Source organism: Neolamprologus multifasciatus, chromosome 3, assembly GCF_963576455.1.
Source record: "Neolamprologus multifasciatus chromosome 3, fNeoMul1.2, whole genome shotgun sequence".
Lineage (NCBI taxonomy): Eukaryota > Metazoa > Chordata > Actinopteri > Cichliformes > Cichlidae > Neolamprologus > Neolamprologus multifasciatus.
The window spans coordinates 6630130-6652257 of NC_140441.1; the positions used below are offsets into that span (position 1 = coordinate 6630130).

Sequence of the window (22128 nt, forward strand, 5' to 3'; positions counted from 1 at the left end):
GGGACACATGGTGCCAAAAACAATTCAGTGAAAAACTTGCCTGAAAATTTCCAGTGATGGTAACCGATAACTGGAGGAGAAGATGTCCTTTAAGCTTCTTTTTCGGGTGGGGACAAAGTGAGAGGTCAAGCTGTAAAATTTTGAGCCAGAGCTTGGCCTGTCTGTCGTCCCAATTTTGTTTGCTGCTGTACTCAGGTTTCCAGGTTGAGAGAAATCCACCTGTATTAAGAGACTAAAACATTCATTTACTATTTTTCTTACAACATCCATTTGGTTCATCTGCCTAGATTTTAATCTCTCTCTTGGTGCATAGTTCACACAGTCAGGCAGTTGCCTTTTATGGGCATGCAAATTTCCGGGCACAGACACAAAGCTACTCACCCCCAGCAGCCGCAAAGCCATTCTCCGTAGTCATTCAAAACTTTATTTATAATATTATAATCAGCAAAATCAGCGTTTTAATTACAGGCATGTATCATTGTTTGCAAATCATAATTATAAAACTCAATAACACGCTAAACAGGAAGTCCTCTGTGGGCTTCACAGCAGCCACCTCATTTGCATGTTCACACACTGTCTAAAAATAGCTCGCAGCGCTGCAGCGCGCTGTCGTCACACACAGCCTCATTTCACACTCAACTCTCTATCTTATATTTACAAAGACGTCTTATATTTACAATCACTCTCAGGCCTGAAAGTTTTAGCGCCTACACAATTTTGACAAATTTAAGATAACGGGTCCAACTGAAGAAAGCCTCTAACTGTATCTGGCCTCATCTCTAAAATCCCTAACTCAATTTAAAGTGTCCAAAAAAGCGCAGATACCGTTCAACACGGTAAGGAGACTCTAACTCCTAGCTTATTCCAGGATGCCCTGTACCCCACAGTCAAGCCAAACTGAACTAACTCTGTTCGCCGACAGGTCAAGGTCGCGCGTCCGCGGCCAGGAGGGAGCGTAACCTCCGGGCTATGCGCCTCTTAGCTATTGCCGTTCTTAGATAATTTATAATACTTAACAACAGACAACACTCAAAAACAAGAGTATGACTGAGGCAGATGCAACGTTATGGACACTGGAGACTCTAACTCACAAAATGACCAATTCCCTATCAAACTACCTGGGACTCGAACCCAGTATTATTTTCCTTTCTCTTGGGACTCAAACCCAGTATTATTTTCCTTTATCTTGGGACTCGAACCCAGTATTATAACTTATAAGCTTCATGTTTCAACACTCATGAGATTTTTCATCAAAATCAAAACAGGCCTTCACCAGTAATTTCAGTGAGTAGACTTTTAATTTATACAGTCCAATTTGGCACAGTTTGGATTTACATTCAACAGGTTGTGCCTCACCTTTAGATGTGCCGGCTTGCCCACTCACGTCAGACCACTGGCTCGTGCCTGCCCGTTCAACCACCTCGGACCGTCCAAACCTCCAAAACTTCCTCCCCAATACCACAGGACGAGCCCCCAAAACTGTTACGGATTCAAATATTGGGGATGGGATGGATTGAGTCAAACGATGATTTAATGAACACTCGCGTGGGAGATGGACACCATACAGCAGACAGCATCAGATCTCAAAATGGTGGAGCCTTGATCAAACTCTTATAGCCTCTAGTGGCCCCCACCTAATCATAAAGGCCTAAACATTCACATTCTTTCTCACACACAGCGCCTAAGCTATGACCTTGGCTCCCTGTTTATCTGCTCCTGCTGAGATGGGGCAGTATGCTCTGTTCTCTTCTAGTCAGACAAATAAGGCGATGACTTTCTGTGAACGGTATTTCTTATAACTCAGCAGTATAATGCATCATAAAACAATATCATTCATTCACAATAAATCAGAAGTCTAATGTAATGCAACTCAGTTTACCAAATGTAACAGTTATCACCTTCTTCTAATTCAGGAGAATAATGGAAACTAAAACTACATAATAATTCACAATTTTTAAATAGGGGTCTAACATGGCATAAAATAATATTATAATCTGACACTCTATAAAGAGATATGGAGCCAGCGAGGAAGATACTGTCACTGGGATCAAACTAAAGGAGTGTTCACAAGAAATCATCAGTATTAAACTGTGACAATAAAAAAAAATCTTCATTAAAGCAGCCAAGAATGGGATAAGTTTGATGTGAATCTTTGGTAATGCATGGCGGAAGCTCTGTGCCAATTTTATCACAAAATAAGGATTTTATCATCTTCTGGATGCAGTACCTTGGCCTCCATTAACACTATGAGGAATCTTTAACATTTCGATCAAGATTCGTTCGTCAATGAAAACATTAAGCAAGTATTTAAGACTCTTGTCTCTCGGCCTATGACTGCTGGGATTGGCTCCAGTGCCCTCGCGACCCTGAAAAGGTTAAGCAAGCAAATCGATCGATCTTTACTTTCTTCCATTTCTACAATATTATTAAGAGTAGAAATATCCTGTCTGAGTGATGCTGAAAAACTCGTTCATATCATTTATTACTTCAAGTCTGGACTATTGCAATTGGTTATTATCAGGATGTTCTTTTTTGCGTTGGGACACAGGTAGGATGTGATTGCTGCTGTTTTATCCATGTGTGGAGGCACATGCCCAGTTCCCAAATTGTACCCAAATACTGTACCTCCCTCCATCCAACCATACACTTCTTTGGGTTATCAGCCCTGCCTGCCTAAGGTTCTCTGGGACCGTGACCAACCACTGCACATGCTCCACCACTATGAATGACAACATCATCCAGGTAGTAAACAGCATATGCAGTGTGAGGACGCAGCTGTCGCTCCACCACGTGCTGGAAAATGGCCACGGCTTCAAACAAGCCAAACGGAAGTTTGACAAATTGGTACGAACCATAAAGAGTGGAGTGGAGTGCATTTATACAGCACTTTTTAGACCCTCAAAGCGGTTTACAATTCCACTATTCATTCACGCTCACATTCACACACTGGTGGAGGAAAGCTACAGTTGTACCCACAGCTGCCCTGGGGCAGACTGACTGCGAGGCTGCCATAACGCGCCATTGGCCCCTCTGGCCATCACCAGTTTTTGTCTTTGGACTGTGCAGACAAGGGAATCTGCCAGTAGGCGTTGGTTAAATCCAGCATCATAAACAACCAAGCAGTGCTTATAAAGTCCAGGTCAATCTTGGGCATGGGATAAGCATCAAACCATGAGACCTTGTTCACTTTGTGATAATCATCAAAGAACCGTATAAAACTATGTGCTCACTTCTTAATTACCTTGAAGTACCTGTTAAGGGTTCAAATATTGAGGAGGGATACTGGAGGCAATCCAAAAAATAACAACACTGATCCGGCCGGCTGAAGTCAAACAATGATTTTAATGACACGCGTGGAGAGACCACTCTTCGATCTCTAACTAACAATGCACAAGCAGATGTTTTATACCATTAGTGCTTAAATTTAATGACGCCCCTTCAACGCCAAACAGATACAATACATGCATACGTCAAATCAAAACCACAATGACTTTTAACACAGTTTGAAAAGAACACTGTCTCCATGGCAGGTGCTTCCTGTCAATATTCTGACTCTCGCTTCTCGTCTGGAACATCAGGCCCAAATTCTGCAAGAAACTGTTCTTTTTTGCAAAGACAAATTTGCAGTTGCAAGCAAAACATGATTAACCTCTCACCTATAAATGAGTCTATCTACTGTGTGTGTGTGTGGGTGTGTATGTGTGTGTGTGTGTGTCTCAACCTCACATGAACTTTGTCTTATGAGAAGAGAGGCCAATTCGCATGTGCATAATAACCTAACTGAAACTATATCTGTAATATGTTGAATAAATGTTTTAATCAAGAACATCTAGTAAAAGCTTAATCAAAAGATATAAATGAATAAAAGACAATAATGAATAACATGGTTATTCAAATAACCTCATCCAGACAACTCCTCAAAGTAACTTTCACTTTCACAAGCACGCTCTGCAAAAGCCTGTCTACTTTGGCACAGAGTGTACTCAGAGTTAAGCATTTCTTTTATAACGCAATATAATCTGCATATAAACATTTAAGATTATGAAAAGCATTCAAAAGCATTTAAGATTATTGATTTAACTCAACAGTTTAAAGTGGTTATAACTGCACCTGTAATAAAGGCTAATTGGGTGCCAATATGTTTAAACATCTGAATACAATATCAATATTAATTATTAATGCAATGGTAATGATGATGATTAAGAACAATAGCAGTAAAATAATTTCCCTGGTCTCCACATACCTTAAACACAACCGGCCCCTCTCAAAAGCTGGGACAACTCATCTGGCAAACAGATAAGCATAGGAGACCAAACACTGAGGAACAAATCCTCACTTCATCCTATGATAACAGCATTTTCACCATTTCAGCCAATTCCTTTTTTCACAATTTGTCTCTTCTGCTCAGGCAACCCGTTAGGCCATGAACACACTTTCACGCCAGGCTGCGTTTCAAAGAGGTGCACAACACATCTACAAACTGCTGTTGCAATGCAGGAACATCAGCTTTATTGGAATGTGTGAGATGTTAATCACAATGTATCTTAAACATACACTCTGTTCAGTGTGAGTGGAGAACAGCCAAGTCTCCTCCTCTGATAAACGTCCACATGTACCACTGAAAACAGTTAAATTAGTTTGAATCGGAAATCAGGGCTCAAACTAATTGTTCTGAGAACAATTCCTTATTTTTCACACCAAACTATTTAAGAAGACAAACTTTACACAGAGTTAATCAAATATAACTAATGCTTTAACATTATCAGGATTTCATAATAAAAAACTACAGATTCCATCTGAACTCTGTGGAGCCTGATCTCGAGGTTTTTAAGTCCAACCCTGAAACCAGAAGAGGATCTTTCTCTCTCTTCAGATTCATTGTGATCCAGTCCTGCATGAGCAGGCTGATGTTGCACAGAGCAGATAATGAAGTGAAGGTTTTTGCACATTGGTAACAGTGAAACAGTTTATTTACAGTGTGGGATCGTTTGTGTTCAGAGTATGAACTGAGATTCCTGAAGCTCTTGTCACACTGGTCACAGCTGAAGTTCACTTCCATGTGTGTACGTTCATATTTGTTATGATGACCTGATTGTGAGAAGCTTTTGTCACAGTGTCTGCACTTGTATGGTGTCTCTTCTGTGTGGATTTGCTTATGCTTTTTCATTGAGCTCATGTCCAGTGGTGAAGGATGACCCACACTGGTCACAGATGTGCTTTTTGACCCCACTGTGGAAGAGTTCATGTATTTTAATGTACTTGGTGTGTGGAAGGCTCTCCCACATTCTTTGCAATAGTTCATTTTGTCTCCAGTGTGTCTACGTTGATGTGGTTTTAGGTCCCGTTGATGATTGGAAGTTTTTCCACAAAGGTCACAGAGAAACTTTCCCACCACCACAGTGACGACAGGGCTGAGAACAGGATCCATCTGTGTTACTCTGCTTCTAAACAAAGACGGTGTAAGTGATCTCTGCCAATGTCCAATTACATTTTACTGTTTACATTACAACACTCAGCTTACTGGGCGAAAACGACTCTTCATTTTTCCAAACAGTTCATTCAGTATAACTCCATAAGTTTACTGATCTGATTTGTTCCAAATAATCAGGTTAAAATTACAGGATAAAAAAATCAATACATCCTCACAGTAACTGCCCTTGTAGAGTTACTTTCTGGTGTGGATCTGTTGGTGTCTTTTCAGGTGATATGGAATTTTAAAAGTCTTCTCACACAGGTCACATTTGTAAGGTCTCTCCTCAGTGTGGATAAACATGTGTTGTTTTAACTGTGCGTCTGATGCAAACAGTTTCCCACACTGATCACAGCAGTAAACTTCATTTCCAGTGTGAATCCGTAGGTGACTATTTCGGTTGTGTTTGTCGTTGAAAGTTTTTCCACAAAAGTCACAGCTGTAAGCCTTAATTCCAGAGTGGGCAACTAGATGCCTCTGTAAGTGGGCATTTTGAGCAAAAGCTTTACCACACAAGCCACAGATGTACTCTTTAACTCCACTGTGGATGAGTTGGTGTGTTTTTAAGCATCCAGCCCGTCTAAAAGAATTTCCACACAATTTACAGCTGTACGGTTTTACTCCACTGTGGATGACATGATGTGACTTTAAGTCTTTAGCTTGGGTAAAAGTCTTTCCACACAAGTCACAGCTGTATGCTTTAACGCCACTGTGGATGATACGGTGTCTTTGTAAGCCTCCAGCCTGGGTAAAAGACTTTCCACACAAGTCACAGCTGTAAGGTTTAACTCCACTGTGGATGAGTTGGTGCGTCTTCAAGCCTCCAGCCCGTGAAAAAGACTTTCCACACAAGTAACAGCTGTACGATTTAACTCCACTGTGGATGAGTTGGTGTTTTTTTAAGCCTCCAGCCTCGGTAAAAGACTTTCCACACAAGTAACAGCTGTACGCTTTAACTCCACGGTGGATGAGTTGGTGTCTTTTTATGCTTTCAGCCCAGGTAAAATCCTTCCCACACAAGTCACAGCTGTAAGGTTTAACTCCACTGTGGATGAGTTGGTGTAATTTTAAGCTTCCAGTCCGGTTAAAAGACTTTCCACACAAGTCACAACTGTAAGGTTTAAGTCCACTGTGGATGAATTGGTGTTTTTTTAAGCTTCCCGCCTGAGTAAAAGACTTTCCACACTCACCACAGCTGTAAGGTTTAATTCCACTGTGGATGAGTTGGTGAGTTTTTAGGCTGTCATTCCGGGTAAAATCCTTCCCACACTCATCACAGCTGTAGGTTTTCTCTCCCTTTCTTCTGTGAGGTTTGTCGGCCTCCTGAGAGCGCTGACTTCTCGCTCCATGTTGGTCCTGCAGTGACAGAGATACAAACAGAGGCATTGAGTGAAATGCAGTCGTGGAACAAACTGAAACTCCCTCCATGGGTGGAATCAAACATGTCAACAAACACATTGTTGGTGTGTTACCACCACCTTCTGGTGACAGTATCACATTACAATGATGTGCAATGAGAGTTGTACTGAAAATGACATTATTGAAGAAATATATAAGTGGAGCAAATCTTTTACTTCATAAAATTTTTTGAGTTCAACTGTTGATATTGTTGTTTCAATGTGTGCTGATAAAATATGATCTTTGTATTTTCTTCTAACTTCTGTGGTTTTTGGTTGTGAATGTAGATTCTGTACATATGGAGGAGCCCAGGATGGAAAAGATAAAGCTGCTGTTAACGTGTTTTAACAACCAACCAGCTGTGCACACAGTTTCAATAACAGTGTAACTGTGATATTTTTCTCACCTTCTGTGTTGAAGTCATTGTTTCCTCTGTAGTGGCTGAGCTGAGTCCAAATGGCTGAAATTGTTCCTCTGTTGCTCAAACAAACTCTTCTGCTGTTACTCAGCTGGGACACAAAAAGTATATAGACGTATTTTATCCCTGACAAAAAGAAGCAGAGCAAATAAGCATTACTAAACTCCTCAGTGACAACCGTACCTATAAAGCTTCAAGGTAAAACCCCAGAAGCAACTACAAATAAAAAGTCATCAATTGCATACAAGAACTTGAAAGGTAAAAAGCCACTGACTGTCCTGTATGTCACCACCTTTACCCAGGGGATGCTACACCCTGTATATATGGTCTCCCATAGTTCCACAAAGGAGTCCCGCTCAGACTCATCGGTAGCAGTATAAACTCAGCCAACTACTAGCTCCCCTAGAATGGTAATGAGATTTTCAAAAAACATTTCAAAAATCACACAACAGCTGTATGTTAGAATTTATTCAGAAATCTCGCAGTCAGAACATGCTATATTATGCTTAGGTAACTAGCAAAACTAGCAAGCTAACTTCCTGCTAACTCGTTTACCGCGTTAAATGTAATAAATTCTGTTTTCATGAATGCCTGGATGTTAAACTTCATAGTTACACCTGGTAAAGCACCAATGCTGATCTTTTTATTAAAGATGAAAGAATTTAGACCGTTTTAAACTCACAGTGATGCCACAGTGTTTGTTTAACTTTGGGACCTGAAATGGACGAAGTTTAGGACCCAGATTACTCCCAGATTTGCGAGCACCTTAGTCGGACAAATCCGGCAATAACGATGGCCTGCTTGCATGTTCTACAAAGAAAATGTGCTTTATTGTGCATCTGACTGACAAACACAAAACCAGTGAAGTTGCACCATTTTTACAAACCAATTCTGATTTATCCGTTTCACTCAACAGTCCGCTTTCCTCCGGTTCTCATTCAACGTTGCCGCCGTGCTTTTTCGGCCATGTGTGTATGAACACAAAGGCACTGTGCATGCGCGTTTTACCGATATTTCATTTTCTTATTGTTGCCTAACAATGTACCGGTATTACTGTGAACGGTATAATATATCCCAGCCCTACCTTCAAGTTACACACTATGAAAGGCAGCAACAAGTTTAATATTCAGAAACCTAAAGTATGTATCAGCAGCAGAGCTAAAAATAAATGTTTGTTTCAGTTCTATGAAGCTTTGAGTATTTTGGATTAGTAGTACTGCTGTGTTTGTTGCATCATATTGCTGTAATTGTTTATATGCTTTATATATTCTGAGGTAAGTTGATCTATAGTGTTACCTCATATTCTATAAGGATGTTATGTGTTTGGATACTTTCTGCCCAGTTTGACCCATTTAGCAGAAGTCGGCCTGTTTAAGGCTCTGATATCTATTCTGTATGACATAAAGCAGTTATGACATGGTCTGATTTTCTCATCCAATAAAGGAATATTTAATATATCAGTCTACTCTTCATTCTATCAGAAACAGTTATCACAGCTCGTACATTTTCTTGTTACACATGTATGTAAGCATTGAGCCAAATTTAGTAATGCCAACAAAAATGAAATGACAATATTTGTATCTTATAAATAATAAATCTATATATACACTGTCAAAAATACTTGTTTTTGAGTGAAGATTTGATGGTGATAGGAAATAAAAATAAATTGAACTTGAAACTTTGCTGAAGCTCAGTTTTTGACAGAGTTCAATTTCACTGCTGTAATAACTAATAGTGCTTACTAGAATAATAACTTTAACATTGGCCATATTATATTTACATTATCAAAGTGAGATGACTTTAGTCTCATGAACAGCATCAGCTAATTGTTAATTACTACCTAATCTTAAAATGACTGTTCAGTACAGAAATGAAGCCCAACAATCATGTTTTTACAGTCCTGTGGTCTCAGCCTCAGATACTCAACAAACCAAACAAAGCTAATATAAAAACAAAGAGATAAACAAAGATTTTCTCCTTCATTTCTGTCAAACAATGATGTATGAAACGTTTCCAGCGGTTAGTATCATGGTTGCTAGGCAATCTGAGCAGCGCCACGGAGGCCAGACCATCTAATAGACTCTGTGCACCTTAGCATATGCTACTTGCGGTGGGGAAACTCCTGTAGGACGCTTTGTTTCCGGTGTGATATTCGCTCCTTGTTTACTGCCGCTTTTATCAAAACAAGTCAACCAAATGGATGAATCAAGTGGCAATTTACATGCCTCGAGATGTCTTGGGCATTTACGAACTATATAGACCTGACGATATTTTTTGTTATTGATATTTAATGTTTTATGACAGAACAGTAGTGATTTTTACCACCTTCTGCTCTTTATAACTTAATGAGATCTTTCCGTTTTCATGTTTCGGACATGATTTTGGAGTATATCTTCGCAGTAGCGATTGACCGCAAAGTAAAGCTACTGGAGATGCACAACCCTACCTCCAGTCTCCAGACCCACCTAGACCGTGTTCTGAATTGGGATACAGCCTATCCACAGTATTTCTTAGTTCGCACCATTACCCCAATTCATAGCGGAAGCCGGTTTTTTACTTCCGCTTGCGCTGTTGTTGACAGTTGCGGGGTTACACCTTGACTGTTGATAAAGATTTCCCTCACTGCAGTTTATTTTACCCGGTGTAAACGGCAACACATCGAAGGTGGATACACAGTAGAGATGTTTTAAAAAGCAGCGAGGACAGTTCAGTTTCAGTACCTCACCCGTCACTTCTCACGGATTGGGTAGATGACATGAAACTATGGCCCGATGTTAGCTACATCGACATTATTAATTACCTTGTATTTTCCGGAGGCGTTGATGACGAGGAATTACGTAATTACAAGAGCACCGAGGCGTATAATTACCTGCACAGCAACAAAATTGATAAAGTACTGCTCAACTAACAAGGCGACTTTATTTTTCTTAAAGCAGCTGAAGAGCCGAGCCAGAGCGTTAATCAAGCAAACACTTAGCATGGGTAATGCTAAGAGAAAGTGGAGTAGTGGAGACAGTCGGCTGTTCCTGTATCACTGGATTAGGGAGATCATGTAGCCATGCGGCTGCTATTCTGTGGAAGGTATATCACTTTTCTGGATATCACAGTGTTTAAATCACTGAAACAGAAACACTGGACTGGTCAAAGCCTGTGATTAAGGAGTCACGCTACTGCCATCTAGCCAAGTATTACGTGGAGCACTGTTTACATGTGAAAGCCACTCGTTAACTTTGTGTGGGCTGTATGCTGTACAATCACATGAAGATAAATTTAAAAATAAATAAATAAAAGACTGCACATTAAGGGCAAATTTACAAGACAAGAAAAAAATAAAGTTATAAGAAGAAGTGACACAGGGAAGTATAATACATGTTTGTTCATATATATGTACACATACTACTTAAAAAAAATTAGACTGTGGATGTATATTTCTGCATCAAAAAGTAGCTGACTATTAATATGAAATGGAAAATACTTTGCCAGACTTTGCCAGTGTTTATATCTGTTTTGGAAATGATTCAGGTGTATTGACCCAGGGTCATATCTATAACATGCAGGACACCGACCGTGTACTGCTTTTGTTAGTGTAAACTTCCTCGTTATGTTAAATCTTGAGTATTGACAGTGAGAAAAAACTATTAATGTTTGTTACAGGTGCAGAATGCTGTGATCAGTGGAAAGGCCAGGCTTGCATGTACAGACGAGCAGCGCAGGTGGAATGCAGGGACAGCAAAGAACCTTGAACCTAAACGTCTAAGCCAGATAAACTTCAGACATCACAGGGCAGAGCAGCAGTACGATGTGAACTCCCAGACTGCAGTGACACAAACTCTCCCTAACACACCATATCACCTTACACATCAAGACTTTATTGACAGCGTTAGCAAAGCACAAGTGAAGCCACTTTTCCTCCTCAAGAACACATTGATTGGAAAGTGTTACAATGCCTCGCCATCTGCAGGTCCTCACCGCAACAGTTAAGTTGATGAGCAATTTTTTCAGCCACACCAAGCACATAATTACAAACTAAGCTGTATTCCATGCAGGGCATTCTACCAGGCATACATTCAAGTTTCTGAAGAGCAAGCAGAACAATTACAAGAAGAAACAAAAGAGCAAAGTGCATCTGATTTGTGGCACAACTGTAGGAAAATCAGACTTACAGCAAGCTCCGCTAAAAAAGTTCCAGTACGTGCCACCACAAAAAATGACAAATTTTTATCTGAGCACATGTACCCTACTTTTCATGGGAATTATGAAACAAACTATGGTAAATAAAATGAAGAGCTTGTCATCAGCCGAAAGAACAGGGTATGAACATCCTTCACATGGGTAGTGTTATCAGCATCCAGGAGTCATGGCTCTCTGCGAGTCCTGATGGGGTCATTGACTCAGATGTGCTTCAAGAAATAAAATGTCCTGTGCCGACTTATTCTTCAATCACGGAGCAGCTTACCCAGAAATGCAGCGATATCAAACTGGTAGATGGAGAGCTGCAGCTGCAGAAAACTGGCAGCAGAGGCTATTACATGCAAGTGCAACTTACAATGTTTTGCACAGGGCTCAAGACTGCCACACTTGTGATCTGGACACCTAGTGAGCATGTTTCATTTACAGTGCAATATGATAAAGCATTTTTTCATTCTAAAAAAAAAGTCACAAATGTTGGTAATTTTGCAAAGGTTGCCTTTAACATTTTTACCTGAGTTTTCATGCAGTTGCAAGCGCTTTAAATGAATGATAAAATAATTGCCTCTAATAACTCTGTTAACATGTTCTGCATAAACACAAACCTGAGAAAACACAAAGACCTAAGACCTTTACAGCCCTTGGGGTTAATCTCTCTGGGACAATTAAATGAAGCCATATATAGTTTTGGCAGCATGTGGCTGGTGTTAATTACTAACCATGGGTGTAAACTTTCATTAAAATTGAGACTTTGCTGCTAATAACCAGCTAGTGCTGATACTAACGCCATTCACCATAAAATATTATTTAGAAAAAGTATTTTCGTGATTAATTTGTGTGATTAAAATGCGAAATGGTGGCAAACCACATTTAGACTTTCACTTACCGGTGTTGTGCCGAAAAGTGATTGCCTGCCTAAAACTGATTTCCAATGTTTCCGTGTATTTTTTATGTGTAATATCTTTACGTTGGTTGGTAAATAGACTTCGGTGAACAGCGTTTACAAAGGGGTTATATATAGAATTAAAAAATTATCTGTTTTTTCAAGTATCTTTACAGCTCTGTGTTATTGTACTTACATTATAACCAATCCGGTCCTTTATCCCCACTTAAAATATTTTTTTCAGAACTATTGTAATATTTGCTGCCATTTCTGCTGTCCTCTTGGCCAACTTACTCTTACAAAAGACATTTTTAATGTTAATGACATTTTTTTAACTGCATAAATAAAAGTTATATAAAAGTCGCTGCCAAAAACTGATTGCGCCTTCTACCTTGTGTACCTTGATGCATTTGACATATGTTTCACATATTATAGCCCAACAAGTTACTTATAGCAGTTTAAATACGAGTAAACACTTTTTGGCAAATACCAGAAATCAGTTTTTGGCACAACACTGGGTAAAGATTCTGTGTTTTTGTTCGTGTTACTGGAAGCTGTCACACTCAAAGTAGTCCAAGTGAGTAAATGGTAAATGGCCTGTATTTGTATAGCGCTTTTACTAGTCCCCCCTAGGGACCCCTTTACACACCCAGTCATCCACCCATTCACACACTGGTGGAGGCAAGCTACAGTTGTAGCCACAGCTGTCCTGGGGCAGACTGACAGAAGTGAGGCTGCCATATCGCGCCATCGGCCCTTCTGGCCAACACCAGTAGGCGGTAGGTGAAGTGTCTTGCCCAAGGACACAACGACCAACTGTCCGAGCCGGGGCTCAAACTGGCAACCTTCCGATTACAAGGCGAACTCCCAACTCTTGAGCCACGATAGCTTTCTTCTTTTCTTTCTTTCTTTCCTTTGGTGGTCATAGCCCAGATAAAGCTCCGGGTCGGGGTGTAGCTCTGTGGGCTTTTTATCGATAAAACGAAAGGAGCAAACATAAATTCTCTTTGGAGGGTGTTTGAGTCTTAAAGCTGCCAGCCACGCTAGTTTCCCATCCTCCTTCCTCGGTATAGAGTGCAGTGCGTAGGGCGGTGGGCACGGACAGGCCTTTCTAAGTTGTTGATGCTCAAGGCAAAATGTTTCTAATGCGTTTTTCACTTTCCTTGAATTATTGTGGCAGCCGACAAAAGCACACGTTGAACCCGAGCTCATCCTCGAACAGGTAAAGCCACTTATTACAGCACAAAGTAACTGATTTTGTTGTTAGCAACGACTGAACGCTGGCTTTCGCTTTGAGTAACCGGAAGTATAAAACCTGACAACGGAAGTAGTGGTCTGTTATGGCAGCCTACATATGCTCTTACAGAAACATGTGGATGAGTATGAGAAGTACTCCTCAGATGCACTTGGTGTTTGTTGTGACTGCATGTAGTGCAGAGGTGGGTAGTAACGAGTTACATTTACTCCGTTACATTTACTTGAGTAAGTTTTTGAAAAAAATGTACTTTTAAAGTACCTTTTTTGCACGATACTTTTTACTTGAGTACATTTGTGAAGAACAAACAGTACTTTTACTCCGCTACATTTGCAAAATTCGACTCGTTACTTTAAAAAAATAAATAAAAATAGTTTAACACATTAGATAACATGCCGCCAGTGGAGTTTCCAGTAACGTTTTACCAATGAGATGTGGCCATGCAGTCACATGACCAGTTTGAAACTGTGGCGGGCAGAGCGGCCCAAGTGTTTTAAAGTAGTCTACTGAAGAGGATGAACACCCTTGGCCTCACATACAAAGAATGTTTCACTTAAAAGCAGCACAAAAGAACAGCTATGTCTTCAGTGTCGGTGTCTTCAGTGAGAGCCAAAACAAACCAACTTTTCAGCGTGAAACAACTCAACTCGTGTAACCTGAGGAAACAGTAAGTTTTCTCTAAATATCTTTTTAGCTGTGGTTAGCTGGATGTCAGTCTTATGTTACAGCAGCTGTGTTGAGCTGCGAGTCATATTTTCGGCGCTACGTTGTAGTGAGATAAGTTTGTGGGTGTTTTGTGCAGCTTCAGCTGTCTTTTTAACTGCTCGCTGGTTAGCTATCGTGAGCTATAAGCTAACAGCTAGCCTGGTTAATGATGCTGGAGTTCAACGCACATGCAAACAGCTCGTCTCTACTGCTTTAACTGTTAAAACAGAGGCAATACTGCGGGTGACAGTGTTTATTATGTGAAACAGCAGCTTGTTTAGTTTAAACAGTCTGCATTAAGCTGGGCAAACAGTGCGATTTTTTTTTTCAGTCGCGTTATTCAGCTCCTGCTCAAACTGTACAATTGAATTGCAGGGGTTAGAAGTTCATAGGTCACGATGCAGGGTCTCACCCTATACGGCCTGATACTCTGATGCAACCTGAGTGCTCAAACTGTGCGTCCATAACATGAAGCTTATCATACAAAATCTGTCCCTCGCTCTCCCTCTCTGTCTTTTACTCACACAGACACACACACCATCAACTTTGCTAAATTACTAATGGAAAACATTGACCAGACAGCTTTGATTGAGCAGCAATGTCCATCCAACTCTTTTCATGGTTGTTGTAGTCGTGATAAGTTTGTGAGGCCACATTGAAAAGCCTCGTATACGTAAGCGTAGAGCTGCCACCCAGGCAAAAGAAAAATAGAGCTATATCACGTTATAACGTGAAAAGTTTATTGTTCTAACAATATACTTTTAATGTTAGTACAATATACCTTTCACCTTTGAACAATATAATATCACGTTATTACAATATACATAATTGTCACGTTAGTACAATATTAATATTATATTGTACAAACATGAAAAGTATATTGTTAGAACAATAAACCTTTCACGTTATAACGTGATATAACTCCATTTTTCTTTTGCCCGGTGGCAGCTCTACGCTTCTGTACTCGGATGAGCTTGCCTCATCCTACAAGTTGTGCCTCCGTCTCTTGTGTCCAGATCACACGCTGCACTGCCGTGCTGCTCCACCTTTTCTCTTTCATTCCTGTGTTTGTGCGTGCGCAGTGTGAGAGGCTGCGTTGAGAGGCTGCGTTGAGAGGCGACAGGATTTCAAACAGGTTGATTATCATGCGACCATACGATTGCTGATTGGGAGCTGGTCGTGAGGTGTTAACTGCTTTTCGTTACCCCATGTATACTACACGATGCACAACACACGATTAAGGCAAAACATGGGCCGATCCCCAAAACGGTTGCGCGACTGAAAAATCGGCTCAAACTGGGCCAAAAATCGCACAGTGTATGGCCAGCTTTTGGAGGCTAGCTCTAAACAAACATCTGCAGCTTGGCAGTGTATACACACTATAATGACCAGACCTAATTCTTTTGAAAACCATACATCTTTCCACAGGTCTCAACTTCATCAGACATCACCTAGACTCAGAGCTGGATGAGGCCAGCACAAACAGCGGCCTATTCGACGAAGATGATGGATCCATGGGGTCAGGAAAGCCAGAAGCAGGGGAGCTGGAGAGGTACCTTTCATGTCCATTCACTGGAGGTGTGGATCTATTGCATGGCTTTCCTCACATCAAGAAGCTGTTGATCAAAGTCAATACAGCTCTTCCTGCATGTGGAGCTTGTGAAGGACTTCTTAGTCATGCAGGACTCCTGTTCACTGCTAAACAGTTACAGCTTCACAGCAAGAACCTTGAGAGCAAACTGCTGCTGAAGCTTAACCATCACCTCACTGAGTGAAGAAATGGCACATTTTTGCTAAATATGCAGAAAAAAATGCACACTTATACAATTTATGGTATACTGAGCTGCCTTGTATGAACATATGTTGAAGATGCCTCATTCTGTTTTCTCTGAGGCTGCTGTGCCATTTGGAGCAAAATGAATATAAAGTTTACAGCATATCTTGTCACTGGAAATTGTTTGCACTGTTTATATATTTATATTATTTACTGTAGGTATTGGTGAAAAAAGCTTTATGTTGTGAAAAACTGAAATCTGGGAAATTAGAATTGTGCCTTATTTTGTTGATCTTTTTACATATATTCCTTTTGAAAATGGTAAAATTTGTATATTTATTTATTTTTGTTTGTCTGATAGCATTTGTTTAAAAAAGAAATCTGACATTTCAAACAGTTACTCGCTACTTGAGTAGTCTTTTCGCCAAGTACTTTTTTACTCTTACTTGAGTAACTTTTTTGACGACTAATTTTCACTTTTACTTGAGTAATAATATTTTAAAGTAATGCTACTCTTACTTGAGTACAATTTTTGGATACTCGACCACCTCTGATGTAGTGGGATCAATGCGCATTAGTAATAAAGCTTTGATGGAAAATACTTCAGCCTCGTCTGACCCTTCTTCTCCAGCTGGGATATCAAAACAAATAAATAAGTCCGTATCATAATCTCTGGTGTTTTCGTGTTTGTTGGTTTGTTTTTATTTTGTTTTATTTTGCGGGTCGGTTATTAGACGCTGCACCAGCCAAAGAATCTCCCGCCATCTCCTCCCTGTGCCGCAAGCAGCAGGCGCACTTCGCAAACGAAGGGCGCCCTTACTACCAGCAAATGGGCGATAGAAAACCGATCGGTGTGTATGCCAATCCCAAAATCTACTGGCGTGAAGTTGGGGCAGCATGAGTACGAGCATTTTTTTTTTTTTGCCGATGCCTGTGATGCCGCACCCGGCTGTGCTGCCACACATCTGTTCAACCAAAGCCAGTTAAGCCAGGCACGTGCAGAGGGATAGCAGTGTCCAAGTGTTTTGTCCACCCCCCTCCCTTTTTCATACCGCGCCCCCCCCCTGCAAATAAAAGGATCTGGCTTGCATCTGTCACATGATCACATTTAACAAATGATCGCCCTTGGCGGCAGAACGCGCTGGTTACGAGCCGGGAACGAGCTCACAAAGAGCACGCACATTTTTTGCGGTCCGGAGCTGTAGGAGAAACACAAATTAACTCAGAGACACAGACTGATGCGACAAAACCATAAGTAGGTGTACAGCGTACACTGTAGTGTATAGCACACAGGAGTATTAGCTTATTACGTACACGTTGGTATGTTGAAACAAACGAGCGTGCTGTGTGTGTAACAGCGTGACAAACATTACCTGTCCTTTTATTAACTGCACAGGTAGTGCTGGTCATAGCTGCTGGCTACCTGTGTAAGGCTGTCATGGGTCTGTAGCTCTGTCACCGTTTTAGGGAACATATTTAGTTTTAAAGTAAGTTTCCGGGCTTTTCCTGCCTTTCTGGAGGGATTATATTTCACTAAAAAACGATCTAATGTGCATGTCCACATAATTATGCATTATTATAATTATAATATATTAAAAAACACGCTGTATTTTAAAGAACATACATTAAGAAGCAGATTATATTAGATTTATATTTTAAATAAGACAAAATTTGGATTTTACAGCAGTAAAATTATTGTATCTCTACAGTTTAAAAATGTAATAAGCTTTGCCCCTGCACAGAGTGGATAGTGATGGAATCATCATAAATACATTATTTAATATTTAATATTTCATATTTATTACTTTCCCCTCCTCATTGCTTTATTATTGTAGCTCTAGTAATAAATAATAATGTAAGGATTCTGGATCAGCACCGTGATGCCCATAGTATATACAGTATTCTGAAGAAGGTCTAAAATGTCACTGTGTGTGCGTGCATGTGTGTGTTTAATTTAGATGGATTGAAAAAAAAATATTACTCATGATATAACATTGTCCAGACATGGCTGGTAAGGACATGAGGAGGGAACAGTAGGAGCTGTGTGAGGCTACTAAAGGCAGTGCTATAACATTTTTCTGTCATCATTTTATTATAGATTAAGTGCGAGAGTTGTTAGGTGTTGATAATTAGATTATAGTTTATTGCAATAGCAAGTTGTGCCTTGTTCTCAGATAGACAGCAAGTGGAGAGTGATATATGAGATGATGGGATGGATGGAAGAAGAGAAACAAAGAGTGATTCACAGGCAGAGCCTAAATTATTAAATAAATTATAAATTATTTCTCACAGTTTTTTGTTGCCTTATGGTTCCAAGCGCTGTCACCAATCTTTGCATTTTGTTATTATCTCAAGACACTTGTTTAATCAGCTACCATCTCTCCTATGGACTTTTTACTGTCTACAGTCTCAGATCAACACAGCCCTGCCCTTTCCATATTAGATTCTTGATGAATGTGTGTTGTTGTTATTCAGCCTGGTTCAATGTGCCCCTTTTTAACTTTGAGCACCTGCCCCTTTAAACCTCTCTGCACGGCCCTGAGTTAAGCTGGAACACCGGTCTCAGTCAAAACGGCCAGCCCTGGATGCATCTAGAGACGGTCCTATGAAGTCCTATTCTAAAGGCTGAGTTCCCTCCCCCACGCTTGTACCTGTGGATTCATGTCCTGGGGTTTGGTTGTTCTCCTGCCCTGCACCCCATCCCTTTGTTCATATAGAATATTTTTCTACATGTATTCTTACCCCCTAAAAACCGCCATATTCTAATGTTGCAAGCAATCACGAACTCTACAGTCTGTCTAACTCCAGTGTCTACCAAGCAATCTATTATTCTCAACAGAGCTAAACTCAGCATTAACTGAACCCACATTAAAGTTAGCTCGATGCTTACCTTTAGACGAGCCCACAAACCGAGAGAAACTCCGTGATGAAGCTGGGAGTCTTTCCAAACAGGAAACAGATCACGGAGCAGAGACCCACGTGGTTCACGCTGATCTCAGCTACGATCCAAGAGACAAGGGTGTGCAGATCGATGCAGATATCGATCCAAACGTTGATAGTGGTATATGTTCCTGTAGGTTTACTACTTTACTCCCGTTTCATGAAAAAGCAGCTCTCTCTGCTCGACTCCTCTCCTGCACACACACTTTGCTCCGCCTCCTTTTCCAGCTCTGCTGTGATTTGTTGCTGTGCGGTCACGTGACTCAGCTGCACAACGTAACCACGTGAGGTGTTATTTCAAAATTAGGGCCTATCTCCTTTTCCTAAACTCTTTTCCTTGGCCTCGAAGAAAACGTCATCGTGGGAAGGAGAATTGCTAAGGACTCAGGAAAAGAGAGGAGCTGTGCTGAGAATTGGAGCAGCCTTACACTCGTCTTTCTGTATCAATGTGACACCGGATGTCCGCCTGTTGAAACTACATTGTGCAGAAGATTGAACTACTAAACAAACATCTTACTTCGTCACAATGTGTTTTAACCCTGTTGTTTTATGGAAGTCATATAAACGAGAAAAGCCTGTTAAAATACCCCTTCATTACAACGTTTACTGTACTTACTGGGCTTAAGCCCGGGTTGTTTTTTCAGAAGCCCGGGATCTTTTGGAGTGTATTTTTTTCATAGTTAGATGCCTGACTGACAACTGTGTAAAACAAAAACTACACACAATATTCGAAGCACACAGTGCACATTGTGGGAATTTACGACTGTGCGTAAATCCCCCCTAATATTGGTATGATCCGAGCTCAGACACAAAGAGACTGAGCGAGGGGGCGGGCGGAGCTGTAGCCTGAGAGTGTGCTGTTGAAGATAGTGATGGGATTTCCGGCTCTTTTTAGAGAATGGGCTCTTTCGGCTCAACTCACTAAAAAGACACGGCTCTTTCTGTTCCCAACCGACTCTTCAGGTTGTTTTGTTGCTTTAATTAGTTAATTATCAACAACAATATAAAATTATGCACAAAAGGAATTAGTAATGTAAAAAACGTAGTTTTCTTTATGTATGTTTATATTTAAATATTTATGGGGGTCCTTAGAGACGAAACACGTACAAACTCCAAAACACATTTCTAGCGTTAACTGAACTTCCAAAACAGAGCTACCTAGATCACTTAAATTACACAATCGAACTCATATGTCTATTGTTTTTGTATTAATACACAAACACCATATACATATATATATATATATATATATATATATATATATATATATATATATATATATATATATATATATATATATATATATATATTCAAATAATTAAAATAAAACTTCATTTACCTGTTACTGTGTCACCCAATCCAATTGTTGGTACTTCCTGGCTTGTGCAGCCACTAGGTAACAAAAGCTCAACACGGCCCCTAGCATCCTGGAGCACTTCTGTTATGTTTTGGAGTTTGTACGTGCTTTGTCTCTAGGGGCCACTGTAAATATACTTTTATTTATTCACTCCACATAAAATGTCAGAAATAAATTATATTTTAAATTATAAAATAAATTATAAACTATTTACATTTCAACTTTTAACTACTTCAATTTTCAGCTTTTCCCTTTAAACAAATTTATAGTGAAACAACACAAAACACTGCAAACCACAACACAATAAAATATGAATTAAAATATGGGGAAAAAAAAGGGGGGGGGGAGGGGGAAAAGAACGCCCAGATCTTTAATTAAGGGAAAGGTTGGCATTTAGAAATATTAATATCACACTCAACTGATTGCGTTTTATCTTCCCATTTCACTGATGGGTGGACAGTTCTTAGGTGCCTGTGCATGTTGTTTGTGGAGCCGGCTCTATATGATATCCTTTTTTTGTAGACTCTACACTGTGCCTTTGTTTTGTCAATAAGATTGAAATGGTTCCAGACTTTGCTTCTTTTCTTGCTGTCACTCATTTTCTTTACTGTACCTTTCCAATGTGATGGTGTTGTCTCTTGTTGTTGCTCCCTCCTGCTCTTGTTGTGTGCTACTGCTGTTGCGAGTGTAACTATCGCCCCGCCCCCTCAGCTCAGCGCTGAGCAGAGGGGGGAGGGGCGCAAACGCAAGGCTCTGTTTGCCGTCTCTGCTCAGCGCAAACACAAGGGTGACTTGCAGCTTAAGCGAAAAAAAAGTGAAAGAGAGGGCAGGAGAAAGAAAAAAAACCCCACGGCTCCCAATAAGGAGCCGGCTCGCATCGTTCACTTCAAAGACCCGGCTCTAAGAGCCATTTCATTCGCGACCCATCACTAGCGCAAACAGCAGCCTAGCCGACTAAGATGCTGGATCCATGGGGTCAGGAAAGCCAGAAGCAGGGGAGCTGGAGAGGTACCTTTCATGTCCATTCACTGGAGGTGTGGATCTATTGCATGGCTTTCCTCACATCAAGAAGCTGTTGATCAAAATCAATACTGCTCTTCCTGCATCTGGAGCTTGTGAAGGACTTCTCAGTCATGCAGGACTCCTGTTCACTGCTAAACAGTTACAGCTTCACAGAAAGAACCTTGAGAGCAAACTGCTGCTGAAGCTTAACCATCACCTCACTGAGTGAAGAAATGGCACATTTTTGCTAAATATGCAGAAATAAATGCACATCCATACAATTTATGGTAAACTGAGCTGCCTTGTATAAACATATGTTGAAGATGCCTCGTTCTGTTTTCTCTGAGGCTGCTGTGCCATTTGGAGCAAAAATGAATATAAAGTTTACAGCATATCTTGTCACTGGAAATTGTTTGCACTGTTTCTATATTTATATTATTTACTGTAGGTATTGGTGAAAAAGGCTTTATGTTGTGAAAAACTTAAATCTGGGAAATTAGAATTGTGCCTTATTTTGTTGATCTTTTTACATATATTCCTTTTGAAAATACTAAAATTTGTACATTTATTTATTTTTGTTTGTCTGATAGCATTTATTTATAAAATAAATCATACATTTCAAACAGTTGCTGGCTGCTTGAGTAGTCTTTTCGCCAAGTACTTTTTTACTCTTACTCGAGTACCTTTTTTGACGACTACTTTTCACTTTTACTTGAGTAATAATATTCAGTGTTGGGG

The 22128-nt window shown here is 40.2% G+C and overlaps 2 protein-coding genes across 2 annotated transcripts in view; one reads left to right on the plus strand and one right to left on the minus strand.

The window, feature by feature from the left end:
- Positions 1-22128, plus strand: part of LOC146521302 (Fc receptor-like protein 4) — a 39864-nt gene that overhangs the window by 13717 nt on the left and 4019 nt on the right. The window lies entirely within an intron of this gene.
- LOC146521304 (uncharacterized) lies at positions 4220-19524 on the minus strand. Its single transcript, XM_085155063.1, has 3 exons — positions 18982-19524; positions 7275-7412; positions 4220-6826 (listed from the first exon to the last, which is right to left on the minus strand). The coding sequence occupies exons 2-3, from the start codon at positions 7290-7292 to the stop codon at positions 5666-5668; spliced, it is 1179 nt and encodes a 392-aa protein (XP_085011189.1). The 5' UTR covers positions 7293-7412; positions 18982-19524; the 3' UTR covers positions 4220-5665.